The 21,581-nt window shown below is 43.6% G+C and overlaps 1 protein-coding gene and 1 long non-coding RNA gene across 2 annotated transcripts in view; one reads left to right on the forward strand and one right to left on the reverse strand.

Moving 5' to 3' along the window:
• On the forward strand, positions 1-16,538 carry LOC140491611 (uncharacterized). The gene is made up of 2 exons (XR_011963343.1): positions 1-415; positions 15,334-16,538. It is a non-coding gene; the product is annotated as an uncharacterized lncRNA (long non-coding RNA).
• The window catches only part of ppm1da (protein phosphatase, Mg2+/Mn2+ dependent, 1Da), a 26,223-nt gene continuing 17,836 nt past the window's right edge, over positions 13,195-21,581 (reverse strand). The window contains exons 3-6 of the mRNA XM_072590049.1: positions 20,767-20,891; positions 19,757-19,947; positions 17,294-17,533; positions 13,195-15,857 (exon numbers count right to left, since the gene is read on the reverse strand). Of these exons, the coding sequence (XP_072446150.1) occupies positions 15,426-15,857; positions 17,294-17,533; positions 19,757-19,947; positions 20,767-20,891 (988 nt within the window). The 3' untranslated portion in view covers positions 13,195-15,425. The remainder of the gene's footprint in view (positions 15,858-17,293; positions 17,534-19,756; positions 19,948-20,766; positions 20,892-21,581) is intronic.

Consider the following 21,581-nt stretch of genomic DNA (forward strand, 5'->3'; position numbering starts at 1 on the left):
ACTTGAATCAATTTCTGTCAGGGACCGCTATTTAGTGTCGTGGTAGATCGACTCCGACCGTCAATGATAAATGGTGGTTAATTTACGTACGGAAGCTGCGCGCGGCTGGGCGACCGTTAGCCGCGAGATGACGGTTTGTTTGTTTACCATGGAGCTCACGCGAGGCTTGGGCTCGAGCTGTGCGGAGGAAATCAGACCAGAAAATCAGGATCGGAGAGAGACAAAAACCGGGATCAGAGAGGAAAAAAACCGGGATTAGACACGAAAACCGGGATCAGACAGGAAAACCAGGATCGAAGAGAGACAAAAACCGGGATCAGACAGGAAAACCGGGATCAGAGACAGACAACAACAGCGTTCAGAGAGGAAAACCGGGATTAAACAGGAAAACTGCGATCAGAGAGATTAAAGAAAGGTGAGACAGGAAAACCGGGATGAGAGACAAAAACCGGGATCAGACAGGAAAACCAGGATCAGAGACAGACAAAAACCAGGATCAGAGGAAAATCAGGATCAAAGAGAGACAAAAACCAGACTCAGACAGGAAAACCTGGATGAGAGACAGAGAAGAGGTGAGACAGGAAAACCAGGATCAGAGAGACAAAAAACTGGGTCAGAAAGGAAAATGAGGATCAGAGGGAAACCAAAACTGGGATCAGAGAGGAAAACCAGGATTAGACAGAAAAACCTGGGTCAGAGAGAGACAAAAAACGGAATTAGACAGGAAAACTAGGATCAGAGAGAGACAAAAACCGAGATCAGAGCAAGACAAAAACCAGGAATAGAGAGGGAAAAGTGTCAAGAATGTGGTGCTGGAAAAGCACAGCAGGTCACGCAGCATCCGAGGACCAGGAGAATCATTGTTTCAGTCATAAGCCCCTCATCAGGAATGATTCCTGGCACGGGTTAGCACAGTGGCTCAGTGGTTAGCACTGCTGCCTCACAGCGCCAGGGACCCAGGTTTGACTCCAGCCTCGGGTGACTGTCTGTATGGAGTTTGCACAATACCCCTGTGTCTGCATGGGTTTCTTCCCACATTCCAAAGGTATGCAGGTCAGCTGAATTGGCCATGCTAAATTACCCATAGTGTTAAGTGCATGTGTCGGAGGGAAATGGATCTGGGTGGGTTACTCTTTGGAGGGTCAGTGTGGGCTGAAGGGCCTGTTTCCACACTGTAAGGGAACTAATCAGATATCCAGTATCTGCAGTCCTCACTTTCCTCTTGGAGAAGGAAAAACCTGGATCAGACAGGAAAAGCCAGGATCAGAGAGAGACAAAACCCCAGATCAGACAGGAAATAGCGAGATCAGAGAGTGGGAAAAACTAGGATCGGAGACAGACAAAAACTGGAATCAGAGAGGATAGAAAACTGGGATCAGACAGGGAAAAGCAGGATCAGTGTGGGACAAAAACCAGGATCGGACAGGAAAATTCAGGATTGAAGGACTAAAATCTGGATCTGACAGGAAAAATCTGGATCGAAGAGGGTCAAAAACTACAATCAGAGAGACAACAAATGAGATCAGACAGGAAAGAACAGGATCAGGGAGAGACAAAAACTGGGATTAGACAGGAAAAACTGGGATGATAGAGGGACAAAAACCTGGATCAGACAGGAAAACCCAGGATCAGAGAGGGACGAAAACCTGAATCAGACAGGGAAAACCAAGGTTAGAGCGGGACAACAACCGAGATCAGACAGGAAAAAGTAGGATCAAAGACAGTAGCCAGGATTAGACAGCAACAACCATGATCAGAGACAACAACCAGGAAGAGACAGGAAAAACCAGGATCAGAGATGGAAAACTGGGATCAGACAGGAACAACCACAATCAGAGAGAGACAAAATCAGGCATCAAAGAGAAACAGAAACCGAATCGGGAAAAACTAAAACCAGGGTCAGAGATGAAAATCCAGGATCAGAGGGACAAAAACTGGGATCAGACAGGAAAAACTGGGATCAGAAAGGGACATAAACCAGGATCAGACTGGAAAAACCAGATGAAAATCCAGGATCAGAGGGACAAAAACTAGTATCAGATAGGAAAACCTGGATCAGCGAGAGACTAAAACTGGGATCAGAGAGGAAAAGCCAGAATCAGACAGGAAAATCTGGGAACAGCATGAGAACAAAACCAGAATCAGAGAGACTAAGACCAGGATCGGCAAGGGAAAACCGGATCAGAGAGGGACTAAAACCGGGATCAGAGATGGAAAACCAGGACCAGACAGAGACTAAAAGCAGGAAAAAAATCAAATCAGAGAGAAACTAAAACTGGAAAGAGAGGGATAACCGGCATCGGAGATTGACTAAACCGGGATCAGTGAGAAAAGAAAAACCGGGATCAGAGAGAGGGATAACCAAGATCAGAGTGAGACTAATACTGAGATCAGAGAGAGGAAATACCAGGATCAGTGAGCAGGAGAATTGGGATCAGAAAGAGAGCAAAAACCAGGTTCAAGAGAGGAAGGCCTGATCAGAGAGGGGGGATACTTGGATCGAGAGAGGAAAAACCAGGATCAGAGAAAGGGAAAACTGGGATAGACAGAGGGAAAACTGGGGTCAGAGAGAGATGAGAATAGGGAACAGAGACAAGGTAAACCAGGATCAGAGAGAGAAAAACCAGGAACAGGCAGACAGAAAACAGAATAATCAAGCACAGAGAGAAGATAAACTTGGACCAGAGAGAGGAAAGCCAGGATTAGGGAGAGAGTACACGGGATCAACTAAAGGGAAAATCAGGATCAGAGAAAATTCAGAAACAGAGAATGAGGAAAACCGATTAAAGAGGAAAATTAGGATTAAGGCAAAATAGAAACTAGGAAAAGGAAGTGAGGGACACCAGATCAGAGGGAGAAAATAACATAATCAGGGAGATGGAACCCGGAATCAGATAGAGGAAAACCAGGATCAGGGAGATTTGGGAACAGAGATTGAGGAAAACTGGGATCAGGGAGCGGAAAAATTGGTGACAGGAAAATTGGGAACAAGGATCGAGGGAAAACCAGGATGAGACTAAAACCAGAAACCAGGATCAGACCAAAACAAGAAACCTGGTGAGAGAGAAAACTAGGACAGTGTAAGGAGGAAACAGGGATCAAGAGTGGGAAAACTGGGAACAGGGAGAGGGAAACTAGGATCGGAGAGAGGGAAAGCAGGAACAGGGAGAGTCACTGGGAACAGGGAGACGGAAGGGAGGAAAACCAGGAGCAAAGGGGGCAAAAACTGGAATCAGGGAGAGAAAAATCAAGATCAGGGAAGTGAGTGAACCTGGGATCTGTTAGAGGGAAAACCAGGAACAGTTGTGAAGGAAATCAGGATCAGAGGGCAAAACAGCAAGTTAGCAAAACTAGGAACATGGAGAAAGAGAAAATTGGGACCAGGGCAGGAAAACCAGGATCAGGGAAATGGAAAACAGGCAATGGGTAGAGCGGAACACCAGGATCAGAGACAAAAACTGGAATCAAAAGGAACACTGCGATCAGGGAGAAGAGAAAATAGAATCGGTGTGAGGGAAAGCTGAAATCATAGACAGAAAAATTGAAAACAGGGACATGAAAATCAGGATCAAAAAGGAAAACCAGGGAGAGGGGGTAACTAGCATCAGGGAGAGAGGAAGCACCAGGATCAGAGAAAGAGGAAATCCGGTACCTGAGAGAGAGGGGAAAATGGGATCAGGGAGAGGGAAATTTCATATCCAAGACTGTTCAGGATCTATGTACATTAGTCAAGTCATCCCTCAGTTTTCCAAACACCAGTGAAACCAAGCTCATAAGACAATATTATCATTCAAGGTATTGGTCCAGTAAAGCTTTCTTGAAACTCCTCCTTTTTACACCTTCCTCAAATAAGGAAATTGGAAATGACACAGTATTCAAGGTGTGGTATCACCAATGTCCTGTATAACTGAAGTGTCACATCTTTTTTATGTGCAGTTCATCTCCTAATAAAGGAGAGCATTCGATTAGCTTTTTTTTAACCAAATGCTGTACCTGTAAAATAACTTTTTGTGACACATGCACTCTAACACTTGGATCCCTCTGCACAGCTAGAATTCTGCATTTATTCACCATTTAGGTCATACTCATTTTATTCATCCTTCCAAAGTGAACAATTTTGCACATTGTATTCCTCTCTGTCTTCCACATCACGAATTGCAACTATTACTGGTGTGTATTTTTTATCTTTTTTAATACAGATGGAAGCAAAATTCTTGTTAATTTCATCCTTTTAGTTCCTTATTATCCAGTTTAATTCCCTAAAAGACAAACTCTCTTGTTATTTACTCATTTCCTTTTTAGATACCCAGATTTAGATTAGATTCACTACAGTGTGAAACAGGCCCTTTGGTCCAACCAGTTCACACCAACCCTCCAAGGAGTAACCCACCCAGACCCATTTCCCTCTGACTAATGCACCGAACACTATGGGCAATTTAGCATGGCCAATTCACCTAACCTGCACATCTTTGGACTGTGGGAGGAAACAGGAACACCTGGAAGAAACCCACATAGACACAGGGAGAATGTGCAAACTCGACACAGACAGTCACCCGAGGCTGGAATTGAACCCTGGACACTGGTGCTGTGAGGTAGCAGTGCTAACCACTGTGCCGCCCAAACCCTTGTTTATATGTTTTGACATTTCTAGCAAGCTTCCTCATGTACTTAGGTGTTTACCTTGTAGTAATTTTCTACTATTTTTATATTCAGATCAATCATCTTTCACAGTTAGAGACTTTTTCCTAAAATTTGATGGTTACCTTTGTCATTCATTGTTAACAATTGAAATTACATGGAGTGAGTAGAATTTTCTGAAAGCTAGCATAACAATGCTGGGGATGTCAGATGTATGCCAAAATAGACTTTCCACTCAGCACTTTTGGCTGAAGATACTGTCTGTCTTATGCACAGCTGGGTTGATCTCCTCCATCATTCTGACCTGAATATACTGCGTCTGACATGTCTTCCTGCACCCTTCATAAAACCAGAAATAATCCCCTGGCTTGTTGGAGATGCAAGAGTGGGAACTATGCCAGGAGCACATTTGATTTGATTTATTATTACCAAACATAGCAAGATTCAGTGAAAAGTGTTGTTTTGTGTGCTATCCAGATAAATCATACCTTACATAAGTACTTCAGGGTAATATAATGCAGAATATAGTGCTACAGCTAAATGATGGTAATCAATAGACTTCTTTAAAGTAGGACCTCATGGAGTCTAAAGTCAATGTTGTCCTTCATATTAAGGACTCCCAGGGGTCATCCCTCTCTTCCGAATTGAGATGTGCAGCCACATCGCCAGGGATACTGATAACAATATCTGAGATGCAGTCATTCTCACAAAATCATTTAATGTCAGGTTGTTTCAGACTCTTCAGACAGGACAGGGAGGGAAGTAAAAGGGGGCTGGAGTTGCATTGCTGATCAAGGACGATATCACGGCTATGCTAAAGGAGCACAGTATGGAGGTCTTGGGTAGTGAGGCATTATGGGTGGAGCTGAGAAATAAGAAGGGTGCAATCACACTGTTGGAGCTGTATTACAGGCCTCCCAACAGTGAGCGTGAGGTAGAAGAACAAATAGGTAAACAGATTATGGAAAGATGTAGAGACAATAGGGCAGTGGTGATGGGAGATTTTAATTTTCCCAACATTGACTGGGATACACTTAACATCAGAGGTCTGGATGGGGTAGAATTTGTAAGAAGCGTCAATAGTACAATGAGGGAAGAGGCCATATTGGACCTGGTACTGGGTAACGAACCAGGACAGGTGGTAGAAGTTGTCATTTCCTTATGCATTTGTTAATGCCGAATGGCAGATACTGCTGTGGCAGACACAGCTGAGAAATTTATTGGCAATTTCAGAGGGCATTTAGAGTAAACCACAGTGCTGTGGGTCTGAAATTACACAGGGCAAACAAGGTGAAGATGATAGATTTTTAGTGAACCAGCCGAGTTTTTACAAGAAATCAACAATGGCCTCCTGGTCACCATTAGATTAGCTTTTAAATTCAGATTGTCAGGACTCACTGGGATACTCACTGGAATAGCATGCTAAAAATCAAGTCCCACTGTTCCTGAAGTCACCACGTGTTAAGACTTAATGAAGCTACTGAGAAAACCAATTTGCAACTGTCTGCCTGTTACCAGAATAAAAATAAACCACCCCAGATTCTTTCTGCAACTGTAAAAATAATTATTATAACACTTACCTTTAACAATAAGCGTAAAAGAACAGGATTTCTGGTTTAAGAAACATTAACTTTAGGGTGTAGGTTTGCTTGCTGAGCTGTAGGTTTGATATCCAGACGTTTCATTACCTGGCTAGGTAACATCATCAGTGGCAACCTCCAAGTGAAGCGAAGCTGTTGTCTCCTGCTTTCTATTTATATCTTTCTCCTGGATGGGGTTCCTGGGGTTTGTGGTGATGTCATTCATGTTTGTTTTCTGAGGGGTTGATAGATGGCATCTAGATCTAGATGCCATCTATCAGCCAGAAACCCTAACCACCTTACCATACATCAAAGAAGTTTCAAAAATGACAGCCAGACTACTAAGACCCCTTGGAATCCTAGTAGCACACAAACCCACCAACACGCTCAAACAAAAACTAACAAACTTAAAAGACCCAGTACATCCCATGGACAAAACCAACGTCATCTACAAAATTCCATGCAAGGACTGCCACAAACACTACATAGGACAAACAGGAAAAACATTAGCTACCAGGATACACGAACACCAGCTAGCCACAAAAAGACACAATCCTCTCTCCCTCGTAGCCCTACACACGGATGAAAAAAGCCACCATTTCGACTGGGACAAAACATCTATCCTGGGACAGATAGATTTGTGTGCTACTAGAATTCGACTGGGACAGGCTAAGCAAAGACATACCAGAGAATTCCTAGAGGCCTGGCACTCCAACCACAACGCCATAAACAAACACATAGATCTAGATGTCATCTACCAACCCCTCAGAAAATGAAAAGGAAATGACATCACCACAAACCCCAGGAACCCCATCCAGGAGAAAGATATAAATAGAAAGCAGGAGACAACAGCTTTGCTTCACTTGGAGGTTGCCATTGATGATGTTACCTAGCCAGGTAATGAAACGTCTGGATATCAAGCCTACAGCTCAGCAAGCAAACCTACACCCTAAATCTCAACCTGAGCTACAAACCTTGCAACATTAACTTTATTATTGTGGTTCTGTTCGCCGAGCTGGGAATTTGTGTTGCAGACATTTCGTCCCCTGTCTAGGTGACATCATCAGTGCTTGGGAGCCTCCTGTGAAGCGCATCTATAATGTTTCCTCCGGCATTTATAGCTGGTCGTGTTGTTTCGTGGCTAGTTGGTGTACACTATCCTTAGTAGCCACACACGCAAATGACAAGCAACATGAGTTCGACTGGGACAACACTACTATTATAGAACAAGCCAAACAGAGAACAGCCAGGGAATTCCTAGAGGCATGGCACTCATCCACAGATTCTATCAACAAACACATCGACCTGGACCCAATATACCGGCCACTGCAGCGGACAGCTGGAACTGACAACCGGAAGCGGCAGAGACAAACTACTATAAATGCCGGAGGAAACATCACAGAAGCGCTTCACAGGAGGCTCCCAAGCACTGACGATGTCACCTAGACAGGGGACGAAATGTCTGCAACACAAATTCCCAGCTCGGCGAACAGAACCACAACAACGAGCACCCGAGCAACAAATCTTCTCACAAACTTTGAATTAATTTTATTACTAATATTCCCACAAAGGAAAAAGAAAACACAAATGAGTGGAGGGGGGGATAAAACGGTCAGAAGAACACAGTCCTATATCACCAATCCAAATCTCAAAAGTAATTGGGTCGGTTTCAATTCCTTAAATGTTATTTGTACTATGATGAGCAACCTGCAGTTCAAAGGTTGTTTGGTTGGACCTGGGTTCTCCCTCAACTTACCCACAACTGCAACTGGCACCCGAGCTACAAATCTTTACACAAACTTCTTGTGGCTGGGTTTTAGAATTATTTCTTACAGCATATAGTTTTTTTTGCTCTCTCAACGTAAATTTGAAGAAAGCAGCTTCATAGAGAAAGGGACAAATAAAGATTGATGCACCTAACTTCTAGACATTTCCTGTTTTATTACCCTCACAGGTTCTGTATTATTACAAGCTGGCCAATCACAGAGTTGCTACTATGCTGGTCCCACAACAAATGCTACCAATGCATCTGGACTCAATATCCCCAAGAAGTAACTATCTCAGGAATGAGTTTCACTTGTTTTTCTAAGCTGCAAACAACTCCATGTACATGCACTTTTCCTTAAAGAGCGGTATCCATGTTTTTCTCCTTTTCAGTCCATAGTCCCAAAAAAAGTAGTCTCTTACAATATTTATTAATTAAATTTTAATTCCCCCTTCTGCCATAATGGGATGTATACCCTTTCCTCAGAGCGTTAACCTGGTGGTCTGGATTACTAGCCTTGTGACAATACCACTATGCTACTGCTTCCCATAGGTCTCTGTTCCACACCTCCTTGAGAATTGCACCCTCTTAGACCATTTCTTTCTCTTTGAACTCTTATCACTTCACAATTCTATACATTAAATTTCATCTGCCAGTTGTCCATCCATTCTAGTAATCTACGTACTCTTTGAAAATCTATTATCATCCTCACAGATTGCACAGTGTTTTCAAGTTTTGTATTTGTTTTCAAGTTTTGTATTAATTTCCAAATTCTGCAACTGTACCCTGTACACCCATTTATAAATTATTAAAATGGGGACAGGAAGAGTGGAAATGTTTTGAAGTAATAATCCAGAGGCCCAGACTAATGTTCCAGAGGTACAAGTTAATGTCTTACCATCATAGAAACAGAGGAAATTTAAATTCAATATATCTTAAAAAAGCTGCTGAAGTGATTATCATTAAACAATCATTTACATCCTTTCTGGCTCCACCCAACCACAGTCATAGTGTGGCAGACCCTAAAAGGCTTATGAACATATAGAGGCAATTCAGCCTCCCAAGCCTGTTTTGCAATTTAGATTATGGCTGATCTGTATCTTCAGCCCATTTATTTGTCTCAGTTCCTTAAATCTTAATAAACCTGTCTGAATCTATTAATCTCAGTTTTGATACTTTTAATTCAACACCACCCTCAACATCTTTTGGGGGGTGGGGAGGAGAATAGAGTTCAGATTATACCCGAAAAGCCTTACATAATTTCAACATTTCCCAATTTGCTTTGGACCTCCCCAAGTCCAACTACCCCAAAGGAAATAGTTTCTATCTATCGTATCCTTTAATTATCCAAAACATCTCAAATTAGGTTACTGCTTAACCTTCTACATTCAATAAATTGCAAGGCTAGTTTAAGTAACCTTAACATAATTTAGGACTTTGTATTGTTCTGATGGATTTTCAATGCATCTCATTAAGGTAAACGGTTGTATTGCCTGTTGCTATTTGCTTTGTCCCCCTCTCCTACCCTGAACATGCTGACTCCCAAATTAGATATGCCTGACATCCTCTTGCCATCCAAAATGCCACCCATAATGTATTAATCTAGGTAGTGGTGTTAGGATAATGGTATAGGATGTTGGTTATCACCCAATTAGGATTTTGATGTCATTTGAGATCTGTGTTATAAAAAGAACACAAAGCACTGAGGTGTAATTAAAAAAGCTAGTATCATAACCAGTGATATTCCTATAGAAAGATTAAACACAGGGACATTTTCTCCAGAAAAAGATTGAAGGAGATAGGGATCTTTAAAATTATGAAAGCTTGATATGGTAGACATGATGAATATTTTTGCACGTGAACCTATAAATATAACAAGGTTTGAATAGTAGGCCATTCAACCTGTCAAGCCTGCTCCACCATTTAATGTAGTCACAGTTAACTGAACACTTCAATGCCTTCAACACTAGCTCTTTAATCCTTTTATTATTGATGACATAATCAACTTCTACATTAAATATACTCAAAAGACTAAGCTGCCACAGCCCTTTGGAGGCAGACAATTCCAAAGATTCACCATTTTCTCAGAAAAAGAAATTATCCTCATTTCAGCCTTACGTGGCATCCCCTTAATTTTTTTTACATGATGCCCTAGTTCTATGCTGCCCAACCAGGAGAAACATCTTAGCTGCATCCACCCTGTCTATCCCTTTATATATTTTGTAGGTTTAAATGAAATTACCTCTAATTCTTTTAAAATTTCATGGAACACAGGCTCACTTCACAAAATCTTTCTATGAGACAATCCCTCTAACCAGAAGACCAGGCCAGTGAACTTTTGTTGCACTCCCCCATGGCAATGTCTTTCATGAGATCAACACCCCAAAACTGCACACAATATTCCAGATGCAACCCTAACCAAGCTCCTTGTCATTAGTAAATCCAATAGAGAACTTCAGGGGAGACTTCTTATACTCAATGGTCAAACTGTGGAAATTAATAGCATAAAAACTAGTTGACACAAATTAGTTAAATTTCAGGGGAAGCTAATTAACAAGTCAGAGAATTGTCACATTGATGGGTCAGGGTAGCTGAAGACTCACTTGAAGCAGTGACACTAGCACGGACCTGTAAAGAATAATGATAAATTTATGTTGTAAATCCTTTCTATGGTCACGTCGCCACATACATTCACATGAGTCACAGTCATAGCAATGTACAGCACAGAACCCTTCAGTCCAGCTCATCCATGCCAACTAGATATCCTAAATTAGCCTAGTCCCATTTGCCAGCATAGTGCCCATATACTTCTAAACCTTTCCTCTTAATGTACCCATCCTTTTAAATGTTGCAATTGTACCAGCCTCCACAATCTCCTCTGGCAGCTCATTTCATACATGCACACTTTCTGTATGAAAATGTTGCCCCTTAGGTCCCTTTTAAGTCTTGCCCCCTCACCTTAAACCTAGCCCTCTACTTTTGGACTCCCTGGGAAACACCTTGGCTATTCATGCTATCCATGTCCTTCACAGTTTTATAACTTCTATAAGATCATCTCGCAGCCTCTAATGCTTTCGGGAAAACAACCCCAGTCTATTTATCATCTTCCCTAAAGCTGGAACTTTCCAAATCTGGCAACATTCTTATAAATCTTTTCTGAACCCTTTCAAGTTTCACATCTTTCGTATAGCAAGAATTAAACACATTATTCCAAAAGTGGCCTAATCCTGACCTGTATAGCTGCAACATGACTTCTCAACTTCTATACTTAATGCACTAACCAATAAAAGCAAGTTGGCAACCATTTAGAGCCAGAATCCAAGCTCATTTTCCCCCTCCCTGATGAAGGGGTGTTTGAAGCTGATTGAAGTGTAAATTTGTGCATTCCTGCTACAGAGACTAAATTGCTACCCATCTTACAAAGATCACTGATTAAAATAATCTCATTTTGACAAACCACATTGTACAAAACAAAACAACCAGCTGGGTTTCCACCAGGTGTATTTTAAGGACAGCAGCACTCTGTCCAGGAATGAAAGCTCATCAACAGCCCCAAACTAAAGTCGTACATATAGAGTCATAGAGATGTACAGCATGGAAACAGACCAACCCAATCTAGTCCCACCTGCCAGCACCCGGCCCATATCCCTCGAAACCCTTCCTATTCATATACCCATCCAGGTGCCTCTTAAATGTTGCAATTGTACCAGCCTCCACCACTTCCTCTGGCAGCTCATTCCATACACGTACCACCATCTGAGTGAAAACATTACCTCTTAGGTCTCTATTATATCTTTCCCCTCTCACCCTAAACCTATGCCCTCTAGTTCTGCACTCCCCAACCCCAGGATAAATAGCCAAAGTCTGTTTCCCTATCTATGCCCCTCATGATTTTGTAAACCTCTATAAGGTCACCCCTCAGCCTCCGACACTCCAGGGAAAACAACCCCAGCCTATTCAACCTCCCCCTACAGCTCAAATCCTCTACCCTGGCAACATCCTTGTAAATCTTTTCTGAACCTTTTCAAGTTTCACAACATCTTTTCCATAGGAAGGAGACCAGAATTGCACGCAATATTCCAACAGTGGCCTAACCAATGTCCTGTACAGCCGCAACATGACCTCCCAACTCTTCTATTCAATACTCAGTAAAGGAAAGCATACGAAATACCACTTTCACTATCGTATCTACCTTTGACTCCACTTTCAAGGAGCTATGAACCTGCACTCCAAGGTCTTTGTTCAACAACACTCCCTAGGACCTTACTATTAAGTGTATAAGTCCTGCTAAGATTTGCTTTCCCAAAATGCAGCACCCCACATTTATCCAAATTAAACTCCATCTGCCACTTCTCAGCCCATTGGCCCAGCTGATCAAGATCCCTTCTTCACTGTTCACTACACCTCCAATTTTCATGTCATCTGCAAACTTACTAACTACACCTCATGCTCCCATCCAAATCATTTATATAAATAATGAAAAGTAATGGACCCAGCACCAATCCTTGTAGTACTCCACTGGTCACAGGCCTCCAGTCTGAAAAACAACCCTCCACCACTACCCCCGTCTTCTTTGAGCCAGTTCTGTATCCGAATGTCAAGGTCTCCCTGTAGTCCACAAGATCTAACCTTGCTCACCAGTCTCCTATGGGAAATGCCTTTCTGAAGTCCATATAGATCACATATTCCGCTCTGCCCTCATCAATCCTTTGTTACTTCTTCAAAAAAACTCAAGTTTGTGAGATAAGATTTCCTACGCACAAAACCATATTGACTATCCCAAATCAGTCCTCGCCTTTCCAAATAAATGTACATCCTGTCCCTCGTCTTCTAAGGATTCACTCAATCTATCCTGTCTATACGTGATAGATGCTTGGTCCTTTTTCTTGACCAAACCCTCAATTTCTTTAGTCATTCAGCATTCCCTGTATCTATCAGCTTTTCCTTTCACCCTAACAGGAATATACTTTCTCTGGACACATTATCTCATTTCTGAAGGCTTCCCATTTTCCAGCCGTCTCTTTACCTGCAAACATCTATGCCCAAGGTATATAAATTTGAGAAAAGCCTCCATTGATCACTAATCATAGTAAAACCCAAAGCAACCAAATATTTATTCACCAATATCTGGCACTACATTTCAGCAGTGACAAAGAGTTGAAACATGATCCTGTTGGGATTAAGAGTGACACAGGTTTCAGTGAGAGCAATTTTTTTTTATTTAGCAAAACGGTAACAGTAGGCTAATACTTGGAAACAGTTCTCATTTATATATATACACATTATATATATATATATTAATACAAAATTAGTAAACTCCCATGTAAATGTAGCAGCACCATCAATACGAGGGATTAAGGAGAACACACCCTCAATAACAATGGAGAACAGGCTGAGCGATAAGGTTTGCGATGCACAACACGATTTATTATTTCCTCTCTTCTCCCACAACTGTAAAAATAAAAGCTCTAGATTAGGAACAGGAGGTGGCCATTCTGCCAGCCAGGTGGATCACAGTCAGATGTGGACAGTTTGCTGCTGACTCTCTTCCCTTTCCCTCTGGGGAGAGGGGAGACTTTCTAACACAGCAGAGCTAATAATGTTTACAGACAGGGATCTCCCACACATTCCCAAGACCCCCGCCTCCTCCCTTGCCCACCTCAAACCAAAACAAAACTATGCATTTTAAGCACTTCTCTGCTCTCAAGCCATCTTTATTTTTAATAAAAACTAGACACTGCATGGAGATCACTTAGTTCAAAACCAAGAAGTCTGAAAGCCAGTCCACATTTTATTTATCCAAAATGTGATGTCTTACGGTAAATCGGTCATGTGGTTCATGACACAGCCCTTCAAAGTTAAGAGGGAACACATTGTCAGCCTTCGGTCTCTGCCCACTCAGCTTAAAAAAAGCACCCATTGCGAGCCTGGAAATACTGATTTAAGTTGTGCCCTCTGTTTGAAGAACAAGAGCTCTGATCATTGAAATACAGTAAGCATCTTATTGAACTGGTTAAAACACAGTAAAGGTCAAAGGAATATCCGGCATTTAAACCCTGCCTTTTACATATGGGGATGAGGGTTTCCAAATGTCAAATGAATTAATCTAAAACTATTTTTGCAGCTCAAGCATTTAGTTATTGGAGAAATCCCTAGTCAAAATATTAATTAAAGTATCCACAAAGGCAACAAAACCAGTTACAACATATTTGTGTACACTTTGAAAAACTAGGAGTTATTGGGACCTTATCACGGTACAGCATGGAAAACAAGGGCTAAATTCCCAGTCCTTGGCTTTCTGGCTGATCTGCTGAAATACAACACAGGGAGGCACCAATACATCTAGCTCACGAAGGGTTCTTAGTCCAACTGTTAAATCACACCCCAGCCTTTCACTCCCATGCTAATTCAGCTCAACCTCCACATGTAGGGAGGTCAGGTCACTCCATTCAAGCCCAAATCACTTGGTGCACTTCGGTGACATAATGAAACAATTGCCATTAGCAAACCACAGAGGAAATATCCAGAAAGGACAGGCCGATGGATTCAAACACTGGCAAACTGATCAATCTGCTTGGCTTTCATCTTGATCCCTGTCTGAGCCACAGTGCCAGATGCAGCATCTCCTATGGTGTTTTAAATGAGTAGAGCTCATTAATTGCAGCTAACAAGGACTGCAGGGAGCAGCAACAGCATGCAACTGAGAGGTCTGCATTCAGTCCCATCCCCATCTCAATTAGCCAAGCAAGTACACTCCCTGATCCCAATCACCAGTCCAGAACCACTGATTAACCACACTGCAAACAAGGAACTGATGTTCAAGGGAAACCACACTGCTTGGCACATTATTCATGGGGGTCAAGATTGACTGGCACCAGTCATTGGTGGATTTTAATCCAACACAGCAAAAAGTATGGAAACGTGGCATCAGCAATCAAACTGGAATGAGTCAGTGAAGTGACCAAACAGCAGAAACAATCATTGGTTTGTGCGAGGGTAGCAAACCACAGCCATGGGAGCAATGGACTAGGGGAAGAAGTCATTTCTGGTCAAGCATCATCAGGAGATGGAAAATGCTAGGAGAATTTCCTCATCATTCAATTAACCAAAACATTATTTTTCTTAAAACCTCACAAGAGATCTCAGACAGAGAGCAAGAGGAGCTAAAAGGATGGTGAGAGCTAAAAGACCACACCACGTTCCTGCAGATCAGTGTACAGTGCAGGGAATAAAATATACAGTAAAACTGCTGAAACGGTGCAGGAATATTGCTATTTTGACAAAACAAAGTAAAAATGTACAGACATCAACAGAATCAAGGGTCAATGGGGTCTTTTTTTCTGTTTACAGATTTTAAAATAATTAATTGGCATCAAGGACCCTTAAAGACCGCCAGCTTTTGCACTTCTCTTGAAGCCATAAGGGCCCTGATGTGCTCCACATCAGCAAACACAGATAGTCTTTCTGTGCTGCTGCAGCAACGGGTTCCTCAGTCTTCGCTGGCCCCTCAAGCTCCTCCTCATTGCTGGTTTCTCAGGATTTCTGCGCCTGGAGGAAAGCACTGGGCTCCCAGTCGACTTTGACGAACTTGTTGTCCCTCCCCCACTGTTGCGCCTATGGCGAGGTTTTAGTCTCTTAGACACAGAGACCGGCGTTGTCCCGTTCAATTCTTCCAGTGTCCTCTTGAAGCCAGCACTGGCCCAGGTTGCCCTGCGCCCCTCCCCTACTCTGTTCTCTGCAGCCCCACCTCCCGGCTCCATCAACGTGGCAACAACAGCAGGAGGCGGTGAGCTCCTCCTGCACCGCGTATCCCTTCGCGTCAGCACAGGAACAAAACCAGAACAGAACCAGTGTGGAGAAATATCATCTGGTGCCTGCAGGAGAGAGGAGAGAAGAGGGGAGACAATAATGATTTATCAAAGAAAGTATCTTCATTCTTATAGCACCTTCCACCACCTCAGGATGTTCAAAAGCAATTAGAGGAACCTCAATTATCCAGCATTCAATTATCCAAATATCGGATTATCGACAAGATCGCAAGGTCCTGATGCCTGGCTAAACTATCTTATACGGAATTTGATGAACCGAAAGAAACCTCCTCCTCTGCTTTTGGTTGCACTTCAGTCCCACGCTCCTGATCTTCGGGCACCCGGTACGGAGGAGGGAGGGCAGGTCCGAAGACCTCCTCGTGGATCTGCTCCTGGGCCTGACCAAACTGGCCATCAACAGGTCCAGGCAGTGGGCAGTGGAGGGGGTCGTTAGGGCCGACTGCCTGCCCCTCTTCCATGGTTACGTTAGAGCCCGGGTGTCCTTGGAGAAGGAGCATGCGGTCTCCACCAACACCCTGAAGTTGTTCAGGGAGAGGTGGGCGCCGCAGGGAGTGGAGTGCATTATTTCCCCCTCCAACTCTATTTTGATTTGATCCCTGTCCTCCTCTTCACTGTTTGATCACACAGCATTGCCCCTTGATGTGAAGGGCACTGCTCGTCACAGGCCACTTGGGTGTTTCCCTTCTTCCTGGTGGTGGAAATTTGAATAAAGATTTGTGCACCTTGTGTCTTTCACTGTGTCTCACACCTGCACACACACACCATGGGTGCTGGGGGAAAAATAAGCACTACCGCAGTTAGGTGGTAGTAATAAAAAGAAACATTTTTAAAAATAAAAAGAAGGAAAAAGAAACACTGTTGCCTCACAGCGTCAGGGACCCAGGTTCGATTCCAGCCTCAGGCGACTGTCTCTGTGTGGAGTTTGCACAGTCGCCCCATGTCTGCATGGGTTTCCTCAGGGTGCTCCAGATTCCTCCCACAATCCAAAGTTGTGCAGGTCAGGTGGATTGGCTATGCTAAAATTGCCATTGTGTTAGGTGCATTAGTCAGAGGGAAATGGTCTGGGTGGGTGACTCTTTGGAGGGTCAGTGTGGACTGGTTAGGCTGAAGGGCCCGTTTCCACACTAGGGAGGCTAATCAGCTAATCACACCTATTTGTAAGGGAGATTGTGTGTGGGTGTTCTTCAGCCTCTGTGCTGCTAATACCTGTAATCATCAGCTAGATGAGAGTTAAAGCCATACAGGACGTAGAACCAGCCAAACTCAGTCACATCTTGTCCGGATCATTTAGAGTCGTCCTCAGGGGGAGGGTTTACTGAAATGCTGGGTGGAGCACCAAGCCTTGGTGGACGAATTGGGGAACACGTCAACTATAGTAGTCTGACCCCACACAACAGCTGGACACAGGAAATTGTCTATCTGCCCAAAGGACGGACAAAAGGTGCCAGCCGCCCACATAATGATCCCCCAGCCCTGCGTACCTTCAGCGGTGGTGTGGCACAGGGAGATGGAAGGGCGAGACCAGACTCTTCCATCTGGTGGATTGAACCGTTGGTCAGCTTGAGCCACAGCTCATCAGCACAAAGTCGGTCGTATCCCTGCGAGGGTGGGTCAATGCATATCACCACAGCACTGGTGTTGTCAGCTCGCAGCATCCGTTGTCTCCACCGGCCCAGAGCACGGGTGACCAGGAGTTTGGCACCGGTTGGTCCCGGCTCCTCCTTGCAGAATTGGAAAAGGAACAAAAAAAAACTTTTCAATCAAAGTCCAGGAGGAGATGACCAAGTTAATGCTTCTCTCCCCACCCTACAGACAGCGACTGGAAGTTAAGCTACAGGTCAGCCATGGATTTAACTGAATGGCAGGACAGGCTCAAGAGGTTGAATGGTCTACTCCTGCACCTACATTCTCCCTCATGCTTTTTGCTCATCTGCCCCATTATCTCATTTGCCTCTGCAATAAATAGGATGTTCTATTACATTATAAGTGCTGTACTGTATAAATATTATTCTTACGAGCTGTTCTATTTCCTGCAGTCGCGAGTTCCAGATTTTCATCACCATCTGCGCAGGATACATTCTTAATATTCAATTAGATTCATTTGTGGATATCTTGTATTTCTGGCCCTATTCTAATCTACAATGAGCGGAAACATCTTCTCTACATCCCACCTTTTGAATCCCATCACAATTTAAATATCTGCATCAGGTCATCTGACTTCAGTAAGGCTCCACACGGTAGGCTATTACACAAAATAGAGTTTCAGGATTGAAGGTGATTTAGCAGTTTGGATCAGAAGTTGGCTAGTTGAAAAAAAGACAGGGTGGTGGTTGATGAGAAATGTTCATCCTGGAGCTGTTACCAGTGATGTGCCACAAGGATCTGTTTTGGGGCCACTGCTGTTTGTCATTTTAATAAATGATCTGGATGTGGGCGTAGAAAGATGGGTTAGTAAATTTGTGGATGATACTAAGGTAGGCAGAGTCCAGAAGGATATTGAGGGCTACAGACAGTCATAGATAAGATGCAAAGCTGGACTGAGAAGTCACAAATGGAATTTAATGCTGAAAAGTGAGAGGTAGTTCACTTCGAATAAAGTAACAGAAATGCAGAATACTGGGCTAATGGTAAAATTCTTGGCAGTGTAGACAAAGAGAGAGAGATCTATGTCCTGGTGCATTAATCCCTGAAAGTTGCCACCCAGGTTGAAAGGGTGATTAATAAGTCATATGGTGTGTTGGTGTTTAATGGTAGGGGACTGAGTTGTAGAGTCACGAGGTCATGCTTCAGCAGTACAAGACACTGGTAAGGCCTCACCTGGACTATTGCGTGCAGTTCTGGTCATCACATTATAGGAAGGACGTGAAAGTTAGGAAAGGGTTCAGAGGCAATTTACTAGGATGTCGCCTGGTATGGAAGGAAGGTCTTACGAGGAAACGCTGAGGGAACTGAGACTGTTTTTGTTGGATAGAAAGTGGTTGAGTGGTGACGTAATCGAGACCTACAAGATAAACAGAGGGTTAGATAGGGAGGACAGTGAGAGATGTTTCCTCAGATGGTGAAGGCTAACACGTGGGGACACAGCTTCAAATTGAGGGGTGATAGATGTTTGGACAGATACCAGGGGTAGTTTCTTCACTAGTAGTAGGGGTGTGGAACAGCCTGCCTGCAACAGATTCCTGACGAAGGGCTCAGACCCGAAATGTCGATTTTCCTGCTGTGCTTTTCCAACAACACTCAACTCTGATCTCCAGCATCTACAGACCTCACGGTCTCCTGCCTGCAACAGTAGCAGACTAGCCGACACTAAGGGCATTTAAGTGGGCATTGGACATACATACGAATAATAAAGGAACAGTATAGGTTAGATTGGCAGATTATTTTCACGGGTCGGTGCAACATTGAGGGCCAAAGGGCCGGTACTGAGCCGTACATTCTATGTTTTATCACTCGATCTTTGCTTTTCTGGAGAAAAAAGGGTCTGAGCCTGTTCAGACTTTCTCAATGGTTATCATCTTTCAATCCGGGTATCATCCTTGTGAATCGTTTTGCACCTTCTCAGGTGCCTCTAGTTTTTCCAAAAGTATGCAAAGTATTCCAAGTGTGGTAAAACCAAGTGTTGTCAATTAAAATACTATAATACGCATCACTTGTAAGTAATGCACATAATAAATGGATTTTAATAATGCCTGGAAGTAAACAGGTATTGACTCTCATGCCATTCTTAGCCATTTCTACATTGCACCTGCCACAGTGAGGTTCATTCCCAGTAATGCTCACTCTTCCGAATATGGTTAACAATAGAGAGCACTCAAGAGTGTAGTCTGTAGCCAAAGTTCTATGCAAGTTTCACATAACTCCTCTACCTGTCAATTTAAAAACCAGACCCAGTGAAGGTGGAGATCTGTTGGGGGGAGATGAGGCTAAGAACCCCAGATTCTCACCAGCAATCGTTTCCTGTCTTCATTGTCATGACAGATGGTGACAGCGTCCTGGGCTGGGATCATATTCCACAGCCCATCGCTGCCAAGAATGATGTACTTGTGGTCGTGGCAGTTAATCGTGTGAACGCTGGTGTCTGGTTCTGGTGAGACTACAAACTCACCACTGTAAAAGTCGTAACTCCACAGATCACCTGTGGGGAAAAGGAAAGACAAGGATAAGGGGAGTCACTGACTATTATCCTGCCAACAAGATCAGAATGCACTTATTCACCACAACTAGCCACACAAGGAGTCACAGTAGCCACACCTTCATTTCACTCTTCGAGGAGGGTCACTTGACCCGAAACATGAACCGATTTCATTATGTAAATGCTGACAGACCTGCTGAGTTTTTCCAATAATTTCTGTTCTGCATCTCACCTAACTTCTTTCAAAACTCCATACGCTCCCCATACCCCCCCCACCCCTCAAAACAACACACACACAGTAAGTTAGTACAGCGCATTTCCCTGTTTATCAAGCAAACCCAAGTTGTTCTTCCTGCACCCACATGAGGGCAACAGATCCAAAGGAAGAACTACGTAGTGCAAGGCACCGAATCTCCACCAGATGGCAGCAGCATCCACACACTAAAAAGACGGTACCATACACTGGGACAGGGACAAGTCTCAGCAAGTTCCACAGATAAGCCAGGCAGCTCTCTTTCTCAAACCGCAGCATCCAAGCAGAACAGTCAACATTTCGGGCATAAGCCCTTTAATCAGAAATGTTTTGGGGGGGGGGGGGGGGGGGGGGGGTGGAAATGGAAGCTGAGAGATAAATGGGAGGGGGGGTAACAGAGTGCAATTGCGGGGTGATGGTAATAATTATGGTTACACTGCATCCTTTACCAGTGTTGAGAACCCAGTTCTCTACACTTATGCTTTTGTCAATCAATCCATCAAAATTTCATTGTGTAACCATCCACCAACTCATTAGAGACTGCGCGCACCCCTTTCCCGGCAACTCACCCAGTGCTCTGGCCACAGCCAGGAAAGGGATCTGATCAATCACCGTACTTCGCCGTACTGGGCCGTTATGGGTCAGGCGCGGCCTTTTCCACACCACACGATTCACTCCAGACTTATTAATTACACTGGGTGGGGAAGAGAAAAAAAGGACAAATAGACTGAATTACTTGTTGGTTGAGTGATAAATGATTTGGATATAAACATAAGAGGTACAGTTAGTAAGTTTGCAGATGACACCAAAATTGGAGGTGTAGTGGACAGCGAAGAGGGTTACCTCAGATTACAACAGGATCTGGACCAGATGGGCCAATAGGCTGAGAAGTGGCAGATGGAGTTTAATTCAAATAAATGTGAGGTGCTGCATTTTGGGAAAGCAAATCTTAGCAGGACTTATACACTTAATGGTAAGGTCCTAGGGAGTGTTGCTGAACAAAGACATTGGAGTGCAGGTTCGTAGCTCCTTGAAAGTGGAGTCAAAAGGTAGATACGATAGTGAAAGTGGTATTTGGTATACTTTCCTTTACTCAGAGTATTGAGTAAAAGAGTTGGGAGGTCATGTTGCAGCTACACAGGACATTGGGTAGGCCACTGTTGGAATATTGCGTGCAACCTTGGTCTCCCTCCTATCGGAAGCACGTTGCAAAACTTGACAGGATTCTGAAAAGATTTACAAGGATGTTGCCAGGGTTGGAGCGTTTGGGCTATAAGGAAAGATTGAATAGGCTGGGGCTGTTTTCCCTGGAGCGTCAGAGGCTGAGGGGTGACCTCAAAAGGTTTATAAAATCATGAAGGGCATGGATAGGATAAATAGACAA

This window comes from Chiloscyllium punctatum, chromosome 19 (genome assembly GCF_047496795.1).
Source record: "Chiloscyllium punctatum isolate Juve2018m chromosome 19, sChiPun1.3, whole genome shotgun sequence".
Lineage (NCBI taxonomy): Eukaryota > Metazoa > Chordata > Chondrichthyes > Orectolobiformes > Hemiscylliidae > Chiloscyllium > Chiloscyllium punctatum.